Source organism: Maylandia zebra, linkage group LG7 (genome assembly GCF_041146795.1).
Source record: "Maylandia zebra isolate NMK-2024a linkage group LG7, Mzebra_GT3a, whole genome shotgun sequence".
In the NCBI taxonomy this organism is placed as follows: domain Eukaryota; kingdom Metazoa; phylum Chordata; class Actinopteri; order Cichliformes; family Cichlidae; genus Maylandia; species Maylandia zebra.
Window position 1 is genome coordinate 35,760,833 of NC_135173.1, and position 17,412 is coordinate 35,778,244.

A 17,412-nucleotide genomic window follows, 5' to 3' on the forward strand; every position below is an offset into this window, starting at 1 on the left:
GAAAAGCATCAACCAATCACTTTTTAATTTTTTTAAAAACATACCAAAAAAGTCCATCTTGTGCTGGGTTCAGATCATATTTTAGCAGATCCAGGTCTGGTGTTAGATAAATGATCACTCATATCATGTCATTTTTAACACCACTTAGATTACTTAGATCAGGGGTGTCCAACTCCAGACCTCAAGGGCCGATGCCCTGCAGGTTTTAGACACGTCCTTGAGCCAACACAGCTGATTTAAATGGCAAAATTACCTCATCAACATGTCTTGTAGTTCTCCAGAGGCCTGGTAATGAACTAATCATTGGATTCAGGTGTGATATCCCAGGTGATCACCCAGGGTGATATCTAAAACCTGCAGGACACTGGCCCTTGAGGCCTGGAGTTGGACACCCCTGACTTAGACTGTCTGTTAGCATATCTCTCACTTACCTTGTGCTCTATGCACTATGGAAATAAATGTTCTAACATGCTAAACTTTTTTGTCGGCATTGCAGAAGGCGGATTTTGTCTTTAACTACGGTACCAAGCAAAGGCCACCCCTCATTTCTTTACATTTTAAATGGTGAAATAATTGCACCACTTTCTGAGAAATCTGCAAACATAAATGGAAATGCAGTTTAAAGGCACTGGACTGCCACTGATGCTAGTCCAGTTCTTTAGACTTGGTACACCTAAACCTTTTTTTCCCTGTTTCCCATTCTTAAGAAACAGCAACTTTTACACTGAGATTATTCAGATGAAGTTTCAGTGAACAGTAGAAGGATCAGCTAAAGAGCCAGTCATCTCAGGTCATGTATCAGGTCTTTGCTGGTTTTTTCCTGTTTTGTTTTTTGTTTTTTGTTTTTTTTTTTTGTTTTTTTTTTGGGGGGGGGGTTGTAAGCACATGACTTCCAGATACGGTTTATCTTGTGTCCTCCACTGGTCCAGTTTTTTCAAATCTCTTAAGGACATGTTAGATGGCATTCTGAGATACCCTAAGTATTCAGCTAACAGCTTTTTTCTTATGTCTGTAAAACCTATCTTTGGCTTTTTTTTTAGTAGATTCACCTAAAGAAAATTTTGTACAGGCTGTTAGTGCCTAAATATACAATTTACAATGGATTCTTTGTAAGTTGTTATACAGTATGTAGACACAACGCTGGACCACCCCTTGAGTTAGGTGCTTTTTATGCTTGAATGAACAGTGTTAAGTGGCTTAACAAACAAACAAAAAAAGGTTCCTCTAAAACTCGTCAGGACTGGATAGGAAAATGAGTGAAAAAAACAGCCAGTGACAAATGACAGACTTGGAAAGACCTTCAGAAAGCCTGGAGAACTACTGTTCAACACCACTTTAGGGTGGGACATCAGCTCACAGCAATATTAGGGGAAACACACTGACATTTACTTTACTTGCATTTTTTTTAACACTTACTGAATGTTCATGCTTTCAGATGCTGCTAGATATTCATATCAGCACATTTCCTGTGGCTTTGATTAAACATGTATACGGTTCCTTGAAATCTAATTGATCTCTGTTTGCTATCATTGTGACAACACCAATAATCTCTATTAAAACCAGAGCAGTGTGACACATTTTCCACAGTTTCTTGTGGTTTCACATATTGAAATGAACAGCACAGTCTAAGTAGTGGGTAATACACTTCGACAGCTGGCGTTTATTTCAACTTTTGCAATGCCTGATTCTAATAAATGTCAGGCTACAACAAAATGGTCTGTAGCAGGAAAGAAAAAAAATACACGAGCAAGCCAAGATGGAGAGAAAAGCTGTACAAAGATTGGGGTGGATATTAGTTCAGAGGACCTCGAACAGTGGAAACAAGTGAAGAAAGAAGAATACTGGACTAAATATTATAAATATTTCAAGGGTACTGGAGATAAAAAAAATAAAAAATAAAAAAGTATATTTGGCAATACACAAACTATAATCTGAGAGCTTTACATAAATAAAACTGTCAAAATATTTACTAGAATCAGAAATGGTTTTAAAAAAGAAAAAGCAAACAAAATTACAACTCACCCATTCAGTCCCAAGTTTTAGATCAAGATTCAACAAAGGGAACATTTCCCTTGGTTTTGTGGTTTAACCTGATGTTTTCAGACATTTCCAGGTCTCTGAACCAACTGAGTTAAAAATGGTCCAAATCCATTAAATTCTAATAAAAATGATTGGAGCAGCTAATCTCCAGGTGTGACGATTAACTTTAACATCTGGGAATCGATGAAAAAAAGGATTTTACAAGATTTAGATTAGTAAGAAGTTATTTATCTAGATAAAGATATTCTGGCCATAAATTTGATTATTGCAAAAAAAAAAAAAAAAAAAGCAGTTTATGAAACCTACACTTTTAATGTTTGTAAATTAAACCATTAACCAAAAACAGAATTACATAAAACGCATAAGACACTGCACCAGGAACACAAACATAATTAAATGTCTAAAACACAAATTAATGTGTCCAGTTCTGACAGTACTCACTCTAAGCTTACCTTTAAACTATTCAGTTGATCAGAGACTTGAAAACTTTTTTTCCAGGTTCTGGCAGTGTCTCTACCTACTACCTTCACCCTGCCACCTACACCCTCCTGCTGTTGAGTCATTTTTTTAACCCCAAAAAGTTACATTTTTTTTCCATTAGTAGGCTCCCAACTAACAGGCATTTCCTCATGTTTTAGAGCTGTTGCTGCTGCTGCTGCTTCAACCTCAACCCTCAGCTCTTCCAGCTTGGGTCACCATGCCAGGTAGCTCTGTTGTCTGCTGAACCGATCCCAAAATAAACACGTTACACAGCCAGAGGGAAAATGTCCTCTTGTGTTGCAGAAGTCACTGTGTTTACAGAGGGTTATAGAAAAGTACCTAAAAGTGACTCTAAAGATTGTTTTTAAACCAAAATCTTGATTTAAATTCTGTTTTGTTTTTTTAAAGATGGCTTCATGATTTATATAATCGCGTTTCAGTTTTACCTCTAACAGAAAGGTTGTGTTTTCAGTGCTCTGTGTTTTCTTTTTTTGAAGCATTACTAGGCATTGCAAAATAGAACATTTGCTATTGTGTCAGGATCTTCTGTGTTTTTACAAATTGGCATGCGCCACCTATCCTGCTGCGTTCTGTTTTGTTCATGCACATATTTTGACACTGACCCAGATCTAAACACAAACAATTGTCAGTATTTTCTCTTACTGAAATAACACATACAGTAACGCATGTATTTGTGGCGGGTGTTCGTACGAACTCCTTCCTATTCGCTTTACTCTCCAAACAACGCTGTTTCAAGATAATGATGCTCATTTTAAAAATAGGCTTAAAGCAAAAAACGTCTCTTTAGGAAAACACAGAAAATGTGATGTTTATGGTGTTTCAGTCTTAAGAATAATATGCAGAAACTGAGCATAATGCCACAATTATTGAGAGCACAGTTAACACTTGTTAATGATACATTATGTAATGATTTGTATGACTATAATTAATTTTGGTAACTTTCAGAATTAGCTATTAAATATACTTATGCTGTAGTGTCCATGTGACTCATAAAATTCACATCACATAGCAAAGTTTTCACAGGAAACGACAAATGTAATATTATACAAAAACATGGGATATTTCATCATTTAGTCTTTTTCTACTCTTCGTTATTAAAACATGATGTGATGGATCCTTAAAGACTAGACATATTAGTGCTTTAATGAGAGCAGCTGCTGTGTCTGCTACCCAATGTTAATATATGTTGTTTTAAATTTCACTTTAAAAAAGTGCTTTAAAAGAGCTTTAAAAAAGGGAACCAACATCTCCATTCTATATATATCTTTAAATGCTACAATAATGATTGTGTTAATTTATAAGTCAGGAGGTGAATGTTACTAACTAAAATAGAAACTACAACTACATTTGGGGAAACATTTTAGTTAACTGAAATACAATTTTTAAAAAGTAAGGTTTAGCAAAGAAAAATAACTGAACAAACTAACTAGAAAAAAATTAAAATACAGGGAAAATGTCCTTAATTTAAGTCTTTTTATGGTCAAATTTGGGAATGCAATCTGCTTAATAAAGTTGTGAAAACTATAAACTATGTGAAACTTAAATCAGAATAAAATGCATTAAATTTTTCTTTAGTATTTTATTTTGTGATCTTCATTTGACCAAATCACTTCTGCAAGGCGAATATAAGCAAAATTGTGTAAATGCATAGTTTGTCCAGCAGAGCGGCTCCACCTGCTGCACGAGTAACATCACATTTAACAACTACGTCTTTATGTTATTTTTAAAACTATATTGCTCGAAGATCAATAATAAGTGATTTTCTGTTTTTAGGTATAATTCTGACATAACCACGGTGTAAGGCATAAATTTCAGACCCAACCGCAGAAGCCGATGTCTGGGAGTCGATGGGGAAGTGGACTCCAGCTTAGCATGTGCAGCTTGTTATCAACCAGTGTTTTGTTAGTTGAGTGCTGACTTCATCTTCACCATAAAACATCCCCCATTTTTTTCTACCCTTATTACAGCTGTCCTGCGATCCATTTTATCTCATTAAATTACCGTATCCGGTTTTCCTACCTAAATTATGAAACCTGTAATGTTTGGTTTATGTTTCAATCTAAATAATACAAAATAACAGATAAGGCTGAAAACTGTTCAACAGCACCACAAACTGAAACCCCGACAATTATTGTGTGTTGTAATTTGACTGCATTAGTTTAGGTGTATTTCATAAACAGGCAACGGGTTGCTGATTAAGACTTCAGTGAGTCGTAATTTGAGATGATGTTCTGTTGTTTTCTTTGCTCACTGAAAGGTGTAATGTCATACAGCTGTTATTTCTGGATCCATAACAAACCATTTTATGTCGGGGATTTATAAAAGACAGCACAAGACTGCTGTGCATACTATTATATTTTTATTTATTTTAAATCCTTATATTTTACTGCAGGTTTATCGTAGCTCTGTAGTGTGTATATGTCTCTAAAAAGGAGTTTAAAAAGTTAAAATATGAAAGATCCACCACTATGTAGATGTCAGTTATAGAAACTTCTTGCATTTTTATACCTCTTGCAACAAAATAAGAGAAATTATAACATATGACTTTATTGACTTAGATTCTAAATCACACTATGTTTTGTTTCAGTCTGTTTCAGGGCTATTTCACTGTTTTGGTTGCTTCATAGGTAATCACATGCAAATGCACGAACAGAAAGAAAGCCAAGAATTGCACTCAGTGTTTTTGTTGCCTGGATTATGCAGTATTTTCTAACATGTGCCATGTTTGTCTTGCAGATGAATCTTTTTAAGGTGGGATTACCCTCTCCAGCTCTTTGTTTGTTCATCTTCTGATCTTTATGAAAGGCTCTTGTCAAATAAATGACTTGTAGCACAGCCTCTAGCCTTTCTTTACACAGAAAACTGTAAAGCAACATGCAGCTCACCAAACCTGCAACGGTTGAAGATGTTTTCACGGGAAACAGGATTTCTGTAATTAAACCGAGGCACTACCTGAGCTTCATTGTGAAGAGACGCGCTTTTCATCCCTCGATCAGAGCTGAAAATCACTTGCATATGTACTTGAAAAAGAAAAAAAACCCACATCAGGGCCTGATGTGATTGCTGAAAATTTCCCTCTTGTGTGCCATTAACAGAGTAAAAAGCATCAAGACGAGTGGGAAATGTGATGGGAGCTGGAATATATTCAGTGTTTAGACACTGTGCTAGATCTAAAAAAGTGGTCCAAAACCTTCCAAATCACAGAGGAATAGCAGAAGCTAGTAAAGCTAGGAGTAAAGCGCAGCATTTATCTCAAGAAAATGTATGTTTGTTAGGTTTTTCTTTTTTTTACTATTTCTACTTTATTTTTAACACGGCAGTTTGTGAAACTGCCATAGCTTTTAATTTATTGATTCGTGTTTTCTTTCAATCTTTCTTCTATTGCTGACTTGGTTGAACAAACCCTTTAACTAAATACACTCCCTGACAAGCCTCAGTGCACTGAAGTTAAATGTTTTTCAGTTTACCAATACCCAGATAAACAGAGTAACAAGCCACTATGCTAATGGTTCTTCTCAAAGGTCATAATGCTGACAATCTGCGCAAACCAAAAGACAGCTATCCTGATGTAAAGAGCTATTCAATTCAATTCAGTTTTATTTATACAGCAACAAAATCACAACAACTGTCACCTCAAGGCACTTTATATTATAGGGTAGACCCTACAATAATACATACTGAGAAAAACTCAACAATCATGTGAACCCATATGAGCAAGCGCTTTGGCGACAGTGAGAAGGAAAAACTCCCTTTTAACAGGAAGAATTTTAATTTACTGGAGTAAATGTTCAAAAGTGCATTTTGGGTACATTTTAAAAGGTCCTATAAGTATGTGGAGTAGATGGTTAGTAAAGAGAAACTTGTATATCTGGCTCATCTTTTCACTGTGATTCCTTCTCTGTAAAAATAATTGTGTTTACCCACTGGCACTCAAACCTCCATGGAAAAGATTGTGGTTTGGGTTAAAATATGCTCCTCAACAACATCAAGTCTGCACATTGAAAAACAAAAACAGGCATTCCACCGTGTGTTTAAATGTTACGCTGAGAGCTTATTTACCAGTGTCGTTCTCAAGACCCATCTTATATTTCCCACAGACACCAAGAGTTACCTTGGGCTTAATTTGAAGACACCAAAGGGGAGCAGAAGCTTTAACAAAATGGCAGTATTTAGACTGGGCTGACTATGCACTGTATATGTTTCCTGTAACCTTAAAATAAGTCCAAATACTAATCTCATTTATCCATATGTGCACTCACTGAGTGATTGCTTGAATTTAAATCCAAAGCTGATGTCATATTTTAGTGTGAAGGCTTCTCCCGTTTCCTCTGTTTCCCCCACAGAACAAACCTTCACTAAAAAGAAAGCCTAATCCTAAAACAAACTAGCAAAGTATTTTATTCTATGCTAATCAGTCATCTAAAAGAGGTCCTCCATAATTCATTTAATTTCCAACTAATCTGCAGGTTTAAGGAAAAGAAATCTCTTAAATCAGTTTTGTTTTTTAAAATATGGCCAACAGTCAAACAAAAGATTTTCCTTTACAAAAGTTAAAAATATTTTCCTCCTCTAAGATTTGTGGTCAGTTATAGTCTACTGGGTGGTGACGTTACACACCTATAAACTGAAATGGGATTGAAAATGGGATGGCTGTGACTTGTCTGTGTAGGAGTCTGGTCAGTCATATTTTGTTGAGCCTGACCTATATTGAACACTGGCACTCATGACATCATTGTCTTATAAACTTAAATACATGAACTTAGATTTATATACTTAACTAATCAACTTAAATGCATAAAAACCTGGTTTCCGGCTTCTTGAACTAGTCTTTGACCATATACCAGTACAAAAGATGGACATAGCCACTGTGACACCACTCATCCATGCATTTCTTTAGGCTCTTCCACAACAAACTGGCACCTTCAGCCTGTTTTTCCAAATAGACAAACCTTCTCAGGAGCTGCACATCACCAGATACACACATCAAGGTAAGAAGAGAGGCAAGATGAAGTGATGCACCCATCATGCCTAGTGCCTACTGTACAAGCCAGTATGTGCTCCAAGAATGAGGTCAGCTGACCACCTGACTATACTGAATAACCAGGTTATTCCATCAATGGGTTTTTTTCTTCCCTGATGGCATGGGCATATTCCAAGATGACAATACCAGAATTCATCGGGCTCAAATTGTGAAAGAGTGGTTCTGGGAGCATGAGACATCTTTTTCACACATGGATTGGTCACCACAGAGTCCAAACCTCAACCCCATTGATCATTTTTGGGATGTGCTGGAGAAGGCCTTGCGCATCAGTCAGACTCTACCATCATCAATGTAAGTTCTTGGTGAAAAATTAATGCAACACTGGATGGAAATAAATCTTGTGACATTGCAGAAGCGTATCAAAACAATGCCACAGATAATGTGTGCCATAACCAAAGCTAAAGGTGATCCAACAAAATATTAGAGTGTGTGACCTTTGATTTGGTGGTGGCTTGTTTGTTTTTTTTGGCCAGGCAGTGTATTTTATGTGCTTGTATTTCAATGATGCAAAATATACTCTAACAAAGAATAAAATGTCCTTCTTAACAGAAACATACCACCACTTCTTGGATTACTTCCCCATCTAAATTTTTTGGATATTAAAATCAGGAATTTTGGGGAAATTGGACGTCATAGTGGAACAGGTGAAAGGGTTTTTATTTTTGTAGCTTCAAATAGCATGCAGTAACTTGGTAAGCTATTAAACCTCCAGTGATATAAGGCTTCACATTAAAAGCCTACATTTTCTTTCTCGTCTCAGCCTTTGCTTTTTGAACCCAGTCTGCAGTCCAAGCTGACAGCCCGGAGGATATCTGCCGGGACAAAAATGAGTGCTGAGCCACAACAAGCCCTGACAAAACCATTAGCTCCTCTGACCTCCAGCTCACTGTGGCAGCTCCACAATTTATTTGGGGTGTGTGCGTGGGGGTTTCAGCTGCCAGCACGTTTCTCCTCCTTTCCCTGCTTGAACTACCTTTACACTGTGTTTATCCCACTATTTGTTGACGCTGTTACTGTAACAACAGATTAAGATGTTTAAAGCTTGTTTGCCCGTGCCAGAAACCATAATAATCAAGGATTTACCGCTTGAAGCAGATTTTGCTCTGACTTGTTGAGTTAATCCAAAAGTGATTCTGTCCAAATGTTCCTGCGATTATAGAGAGATGAATAATTTGCAAATATACACTAGCACTATGAGGATACATTCCTGAAGACCTAATATAAGGACCGCATGGAACGCACTTCACTCAACGTCAAACCCTTCATATTACAAACTGTGCAACAGTCAAGAAAAAGTCACATATTTGTTTGTATTCTTGGATATGATTTTGTTTTTCTTCTTGACAATGAAAATTACTTTTTAACCAATGTAGGAGGCATATTTTGAGACTGGCAGCCAAGAAAACTGCTTTTAAATGAGCATTAACCAAATCATCAAAACAAATTCTAAACCTAACCAAGTCGGTTTCTTTGTCTACACCTCGCACCGGGTGGTATATTGGACATACCAGTATTGCAGTCTAAATTTCATGTGTGCTATGATTTTTAAATATATTCAGAAACAGACAATATGCTCTATTTTATGGGGGTTTTTTTATTGTTTCGACTCTGTGTATGTTTTTTCCTTATTATTCTGGACATCTAAGTGCTTTATATTTATGTGTACTTGAGAGAAGAATGAGCCGTTGTAAGCCTATGTACAGTAAAGGCCCCATTATGCATTAAAAATACAAATAATAGTAATAGTCATACCAAACAGCACTACTTAAGGCAAACCAGGGAGTCTTTAATGCCTTACACCAAATTGTACTTTTTACAAAGCAGCTTTGATTTCCTGAAGCCAATCAAAGAGTCTGAAATGCTTAAACCGAGTGGCTCAGTCACGTCACAGTAAGAGCTTGACAACAGAGCAATCATTGGTTGCTCTGTGATGGAATGGAAATGTTTGCTTTCAGCAACCAACTGCAAGTAGTTGCAGCAACTAACTGGTCACCCAGAGGTTAAGAGTGCAACACCCTCAATCATCCTGGGCTACCAATTTCAAAGCAAATGCACAGGTTACCTCATGGAGGGGACAACATGTCTGTAAACAGACTCAGTCTGACCACAATCATTTTCAGACACTTTGGCACAAATCTGGAAATAACTGACATCTAAGTTATAAACAGACAGATTTCCAACACTCTGCAGTAAATTTGTGTTTCTTATATGGTAGATAAAAGAGATGTTGTCAAGTACCTATGTCATTTTCCAAATAATTATGTAAAATTCTGTTTAATGTGAATTTCTGCAAAAGATTTGTGATTTTTTTGCCAATTTATTACAGTTCATTTCCATATTGTCACAAACACATAATTGTCATTAGCACACTGACTCCGTCTTAATGCCGTCGTGACCAGTGTTGGTCAAGTTACTTGAAAAAAGTAATCAGTAACTAATTACTGATTACTTCCCCAAAAACATAATCCCCTTACTTTACTGATTACTTATTTTCAAAAGTAATTAATTACTTAGTTACTTTTTAAAAACACGATTTACAACCTGAATAGGTGATAAAGCGATAGATCTTTCAGCCCAATTCTACTTTTTCTACATAATCCATCATACAGAATGTAATCAAATGGAAAAGTCCCTTTTTAAAACTAAACTTGTTTTATTAGTTTTAATCTTTTAACTTTATGCATCAAGCAAAAATTTTATTATATGATTGAAATGATTACATCCACCACCAAACCCCTCCAACCTCCAAACTTTGCATTCTTTCATCCCTTAAAAAGTGTAAAATACTTATTTCTTGTACACGGACGTGTATCAATACAAATGAGACTGTACAGATGAAGAACTGGGTTGAGGGTCTTAAAAATAAGAGTTGGAAATTCTAATATGATTTAATATTTAGATAAGATATTAGGATCTAATATCTTATCTAAAGTGAAGAACAAAGTGTTAACTGATCCAATGATAACCTTACCATTCCTGTACTATCCATCCATCCATCCATTCGCTTCCGCTTATCCTTTTCAGGGTCGCGGGGGGTCCATTCCAGTACTACTAGCAACTATTACTATACTGCTGCTACTTGTAAGCTTATTATTTCAACCATTTATGTACGGTTTGTAGTTTTAACAGCTCTTCATATCATCAGCTTAGCTAGAAGTTTCAGTTTTTACTGTTTACTTCATTTCAACTATTAATCCAGTAAATTTAGATTACAGTTTTGTTTGGACTTTTAGCAAACAGTTTCAGTTGTTCATTTATATTTTATATAAGGTGCTGCGCAAAAGACTCGAGTCATATAGCCAGACTTTTCTGTCAGTTTTTTTTAACCCGATCTTGAGCACCAGTTCTCCAGGTGTGATAGAGGTTTTCAAAGTTTTCATTTGGCTGCTTTTTCACTAATTTTCCATCCAGTCCTTCACCTGACCATTTTGAAAAAAGAAAAAAGTTATTATTTGGTGAACCACTTAACATGACCTACGAATCATTCCAGGACTAAAAAAGGTACCTAACTAAAGGGATGAAACAGTGTTGTGTCTACACACAACAGACAACTTAGCAAAGAAGTATAATCTTCGTTGGGTACTTTATTACCAGAAACCTGTTGAAAAAACACATAATGTTCTCATTTCTTTAGTTTAAGCAATAAAAATGTGAATAATAACACAGTTCAAGAGACATAACATAGTATTTTGAGCCCAACAAGTTGATTCCTGAAGAACTTCTATATGCATACTCAGCATGCTGTGTGACCTTAAAAGCTTTGAGGACAAGTCTGAAACACTATCTAAAACAGATGAGATAGCAATAGAACAAAGACCGGACACAGAACTTAAGGGACGGATCTCAGGACAGCTGGCTGTCAAGAAGCCATTTATAAGGGTGGGAAAAGACTGAGGGACATCAAATTACACAAGAACTGAAGTGAAAAGTGGCAACAGGTATGAGGAAGTGATGTACCCAAATGTGAAATTTCTGGTTCAGGTAAATGTTTGGAAGAGGTCAGGAGACAGGTACAACAGTGGGTGTCTACAGCCATCTGTAAAACACGGTGGGGGCTCTATCGTGGTTTGAGGGATGTTAGAGATTGTGATAAGCTCGATGGCGGGATGAACACAGGAACGTGCTCTCTTCAGGATGGAAATGATGCCAGCCAGATTCTCAATGCAGTAAAAGCATAACTGGATAGAAAATCACACAAGGGAACACTATCAGTCATGGATCGGCCTCACCAAGAGCCCAGATCTCAAAATTACTGAAGCAGTGTGAGATTATCTTGATGGAGAATGGAGCAAAAGGCAGCCAAGAGCTCTGACTGTCTTCGTGAAGCCGTGGAGAACAAGACTGCTTAAAGAAATTAGAAGAAAACTTTCCTAAGAGAGTTCAGGCTGTGCTGAAGAACAAATGTGGTCACACCAAATATTGATTTTTCAAGCTTGTTAGACTCATACAAACTCTTTTTTGATTTATATACTGTATTTATATGTAAGTTTGCACAAGCTTCAATAAATTTGTGCACCAATTTCATATTTTCCCAGCTAAATGTGAACAAATGGGGGGGTGGCTTTAGACTTTTGCACAGTAATGTAGTATTTTGAACTGCATGAACTGGGAGTCTCTGTTTTCAGGTCCCTGTGCAAAACCCTCAAACAGCTTTGCTTTTTTTTTTTTCTCTTTGGAAACTTTATCTCCACATGATTTTTAAATAATTGATATAAACCTAACTTACCTGGCTGCACAGCAAATATTGACCAGGCTGAATTGATTGTAAGCCTCCTTTATATTCTCATTACAAAGCAAGCAGCACTGTTTGGCTGCAAGGACACACGTTTACTCACAACTTCCCTCTCTCTCTGTGTCTTTAAAAAACACAGGTGGTGGTCCTCCACCAGGCAATAAACCCAAAGCAGCAGACTGCCCACAGCCTAAACATTCCTGTGTAATAACTCCCGAGTAAACAGGCTTTCCCTGCACCTATTCCAGTCCACTTCTGTTTGTATCTTCTTAGGAAAAAACTTCACTGTGACCTCATTCTGGGAGAAAAAGCAAAATGCCTATTGTGGACATCTAGGTATTTCCACAACAGTCTGATGCACTTAAATCATTTCGAATATAGATTTTTTTTTCCCCTCCCTCAAACAATTGGGAAATGAATCTGCATGCAGGCAACTTAACCAAATTGTTTCCCATGCAGATCATCCAGTATGATGGAAATTTCGCTTTCCATCCACTGACATTATCTTTATAATATCCAGCTGGAGATCTGCTTTACTTCAAGATAAAAATGCACAGAAAAAAAGATACACACACACACACACACACACACACACACACACACACACACACAAATAAATCTTTTGGGTTTTTTTTAATCATACTCTTTTAGAGCTGCTGTTTCTGTTGGTTTGTAAGATACCCATTTTTTTACTTCCCAGATTTCAAACTTTTAATCACACCTCCCTCAGCATGAACTTACTTCTCCCGCTCTCCTTGATAAAAGTAATGACATCCTTGTGGTACTTGTAGTCCTCCTGGTACGGGTGGGCCCCCACTGTAATGTTCATCTGCTCCTTCAGGTTCAGGTAAATCCCCTCAGAGAGGAAGTAGTGCGGCCGGTCGTCCTGCCGCCGGTCGTAGAATATCACCACTGCCCGGGACGTCCAGTTAAAGTGCGTGTGCAGGACGTTGGCGAAGTCCCCCAGCTTTGTGGTGGACGGTCCGCTGCGCACAATGGTCCGGTACTCCTCCCGCTTGTCGAAGCCGTACGCGGGTCCACCAGCGGTGATTAGCGGGATTTTCCAGTGGGATGCGAATCGCCCCACGGAGGCAAGCGGGTACACGCACCCGGGTCCGAAGAAGGCGTCCGGGCGGATGTATAGCTTGGCGTCCACGGCCACTACTTGCGCCCGGCTCTCGGCGCACGACCCCGCGGCGGGGTCCTCCGTGCTGTAGTTCAGGATGTTGATGGAGCGGTCAAGCAGAAGCTTGTGTTTGACGTGCAGGTCCTCGTGCGCCATGAGGAGTGCCGGGAAGACGCGCGGAAGAGCCCACGGGTACTTCTGGTGGTTGTCCGGGAGCATCACGGCCACGGTTATGTTGCCTCTGCAGCCGGGGAGGAGGCAGCAAGACAGTGCAGCGAGCACGCAGCATCCCAGCGCGCCTCTGCATCCCATTTCTCGTCTCAAAGAGAAAGCGCACGGCAACGGAGAGCGCACTGTTTGGAGAGAAGACACGGCCGGATGTGGCAACCTGACACCAAACCGTCTGCCTCACTCTCTCTCCTTCTCTCTCTCTCTCTCGCTCTCGCTCTCAATCACAAGTGCCACAGAGTCGGTAAATGCGTCATCTTGTCATGGCAGTCCGGTTGTGCCATGCGTCTCCGATGCGTAAAAATCCACCGCTAGTGAACTCGTGGTACTTCCAAAGTGACTTTTCCAGCGCTGCGCAATCCTTACACTGACAGTCTCTCGGAGAGTGATAACACATATCCAGATGACTCCAAGTTAAATCAGAGCAGCCCTCTGCTCGGCCCCCACACGTCACACACTGCAAGAAGTGCGCCCTACAGTGTCAATAAATCAGCGTGACCTGTTTATTTCCTTTATTCAGGTCATTTTTAATGTTTCACTGATTTAAGATAATTCCGATACAGTTTATAATACATTTGAAATCTAAAAAACCTCATTGTGCCCACTTAAATGAAACACGGCAGACTCTGACTGTCACTTATGTGCTTGGAAAGATGAAGTAAAACGAACTGCATCAGGAAGAAGAAGAAGGTGCCCTGAGTCACGCTTATACACGTGAAGTGTTCACAGATGACAAATCCAAACACGTCAAATCGCCTGTTGAAATATTTGGTATTTTTTGCAGTGTATGAAGAAACAGCCCATTAAAAAGCGGAGTTAGGTCGCCCCCTGCCTGCCGTGTCACATATTACAGAGCAAGCATGTTTAGAAGGAATAAGTTTGGGACTGTTCTTGAGGCTGCTCAAACTGTGCCAGTTTTAAGGTGCTGGTGTTACTAAACTGATTTAAGGTCTTTCAGGTGAGCTGGTAAAGTCACTTCAGTCTGCAGATGTTACACCTGAATGTTGCTGCTCCTGTTTGTGGCCCCAAACTACAACTTTTTCAGGTTTTTTAAATTCTCCTTAGCTTTTAAGTTTATAATTTTTGGTTGTTTTTGCTTTTCACTTTGTATCTCATGTGCATTACTAATGTGTATTTACAGGGACACTCTTGGAAGGGTAAATTGTTCCTGTTTTAAGTAAAGTAAACATACTCTTTGTCCGTGTTTTGCTTGTTGGATTCTGGTCACAACAGGGAATCAGCAAAATTTGATTCACTTGGTAAAATGAGTGTTTGTATAAAACGTCACAGAATTCTTTCCAGGCATTAAAAAGATTCCCAGGAGACATGCTGCTAGTATAGTATGGGACACGAACAGTTATACTTTTTTAACATTACATTTTGATTAACCATCCAGCCTACATCTGTCACCTGTCACCTTATCTTTTTAATTTTCAGTAGAAGTGGATAGTTTTCAGTTCCACCTAACTAAGGATTAAAATCCAAAAAATAAAAGTCATGGAAGAAAATAGAAAGTTCAATGGTGCACACAAAAACAGTGGGTTTCCAAGCACCTCCTATAGGTGCTCCTATAGCACCCACGGATGTCTTAAGCACTTGAGTTAAAGTCAACGTGATTAAAGTTGTCCGAGGGAACCAAGAACCTAAAAAAGCAGTATTTTTCCCCTAAACTCAGCCAAGTAAGGCTCAAATATGGTTTGAAGCTCCATCTTGGGGTCAAAATTCCTTAAAATCGTCTCTGTGTATAGCAAAGGGTGGGCCAGCCCTTCTGCAAGAGGGCCTTGTGTTGATGAAAATGGAGTAAAAAGGTTCCTTATATGTGTAAAATAATGAATATTTTCATGTTAAGGGAGTTCAAAAACTGAAAATGTGAGGCTATATGGAAAAAACCTCTTCTCCCACATTGAAGTAGTAGATAAGCAGATATAGTGTTTACTTTATGCTTATTATAGATATTTTATAGATATACTCATCAAGCATCGTGGACAGGGTCCAAGAAAAGCTATGAATGAAATTTAATGTTAAAATGAATAAAATGTCCAACACTTTGTTTTGATTTTGAAAAGCTACACACATACTGTATTTTCTTCAAGACAATTCAGGCTCTTCATCACTGCTTTTGAAAATGATAAATGAATGATTCATTAATGTTTAAGTTAGCGATGTGCGATACCACTGATTTCCTGTCCAATCCGATACCAAGTAAAAATCAGGGTGGTATCGACGATACTGACCCGAAACCGATACTTAATGTGCTATTGTATTTCAAAATGGTTACAGGACATCAGACTACTTCTTCTTATTGTTTAATTATGAAGAATTATCATATAGAAATCAAAAGACCTGAAGTTGTGTGTTAATTGACGCTCCTTGAACACGTATATCTTGTCATTTAACATGTATATACTTGCCTGGACATTTCAACAAAAACATTCAATATTCATACTTTCCCTCATTCACAGTGGTGCTGTGCCACACTACAAATTTTGGTATCGATCCAATACCAAGAAAATACAGGGCCAGTGTTGCCAAGGTTATTCAGGCAGCTAATTGGGCGAGTATAGTGTGCTATGACTTATGAGATGAATTCTCAATTTGCAAATTCTGAACACAATTTAATCACCACTATATCACTGTGATTGTTACTGTCCACAATAATTAGTTAACACAACAAAACACACCTTTCAGCTTTTCATGTGTTTTGAAACTGGGATTTTGGAGACCTGGAATGTAAACCTTACGGTCTCTAAACAACACAATTTTCATAGCGCATGTTTGAGGTTTATTTGGTCCAAAGATATAATTAACACAGTTCAGCAGGCTGCATACTGAACTTCCTAGTATCAATTTGATACCAATACTAGTGTTGGTATCGATACTATCGATATTTGGATCGCTCTGGCCACCTCTAGTTTAAGTTTAGTTCTTTTAATTATTTTTTGCAATTGTTGTAGTAAGGTTGACACCTCTTTGATATTTGACTCTATCTTAATGGCTTTTCCTGCTCAGCTGGAACTTTACTCCTCAGAAAATAATCTAAAATGTGGCTTGTGAAGAGGCAGGGAGAGGTCATATGCAGCAATTAAAATAGCTGTTTGCTGTTTTAATGCTGCTTCTTACAGGGGGTTTTTTTTCTGCCCAGCTGTGATCACCTCTACCCACACTGCAGCACCTTGAATTAGACATTCATGATTCATTGAACAGCTTTTCTGCAACTCAAAAGACAGCAGTCAAGGTGTTTATACGCTGCAAAAACAACCATAGAATTAATTTTGCGTGTTTGGCATAATCATTATAACAGAAATGTTTATTGAATAGTAGTATGTTAGAAATACAATTCAATTAAAAAAAAAAACTCACAGAAAAAGCAGCATGTTTGTCTCCTTCCTTTAAGACATAATCTTTCAAAAATCATCACCATAGACCAGAAACACTGCAGGCGCTCTGCTCTGATTATTCCTACTGCTCCCATATCACCCAGAAAACAAGATGAAACTCAGAAAATTAAATAAAAGTAAAAAACAATAAAGCTCAATGTAGGTGTCAATTGACTTTATGTAGCGATATTAAGGCAAGGCAAATTTATTAAGTTAAACAAATCAACCAGCCAGCCACCGACTTTAGAGTTAGGAGTATATTTTTGTTACTAGACAACAAAGTTTCTGGATAAATTGCTGGACTTGGTCTGTGGCTTGCTGTAACTAAAAAGTTGGTAGTAATCAGTAATGTGTAGTCAGAGTAAAG

General features: G+C 37.9%; 1 protein-coding gene across 1 annotated transcript in view; it reads right to left on the reverse strand.

Annotated features, from left to right (window-relative positions):
* The window catches only part of npr2 (natriuretic peptide receptor 2), a 93,218-nt gene extending 79,147 nt beyond the window's left edge, over window positions 1-14,071 (reverse strand). Inside the window, exon 1 of the mRNA XM_024803215.2 lies at window positions 13,056-14,071. Within this exon, the coding sequence (XP_024658983.1) occupies window positions 13,056-13,752 (697 nt within the window). The 5' untranslated portion in view covers window positions 13,753-14,071. The remainder of the gene's footprint in view (window positions 1-13,055) is intronic.
* Window positions 14,072-17,412: the final 3,341 nt, after the last annotated feature.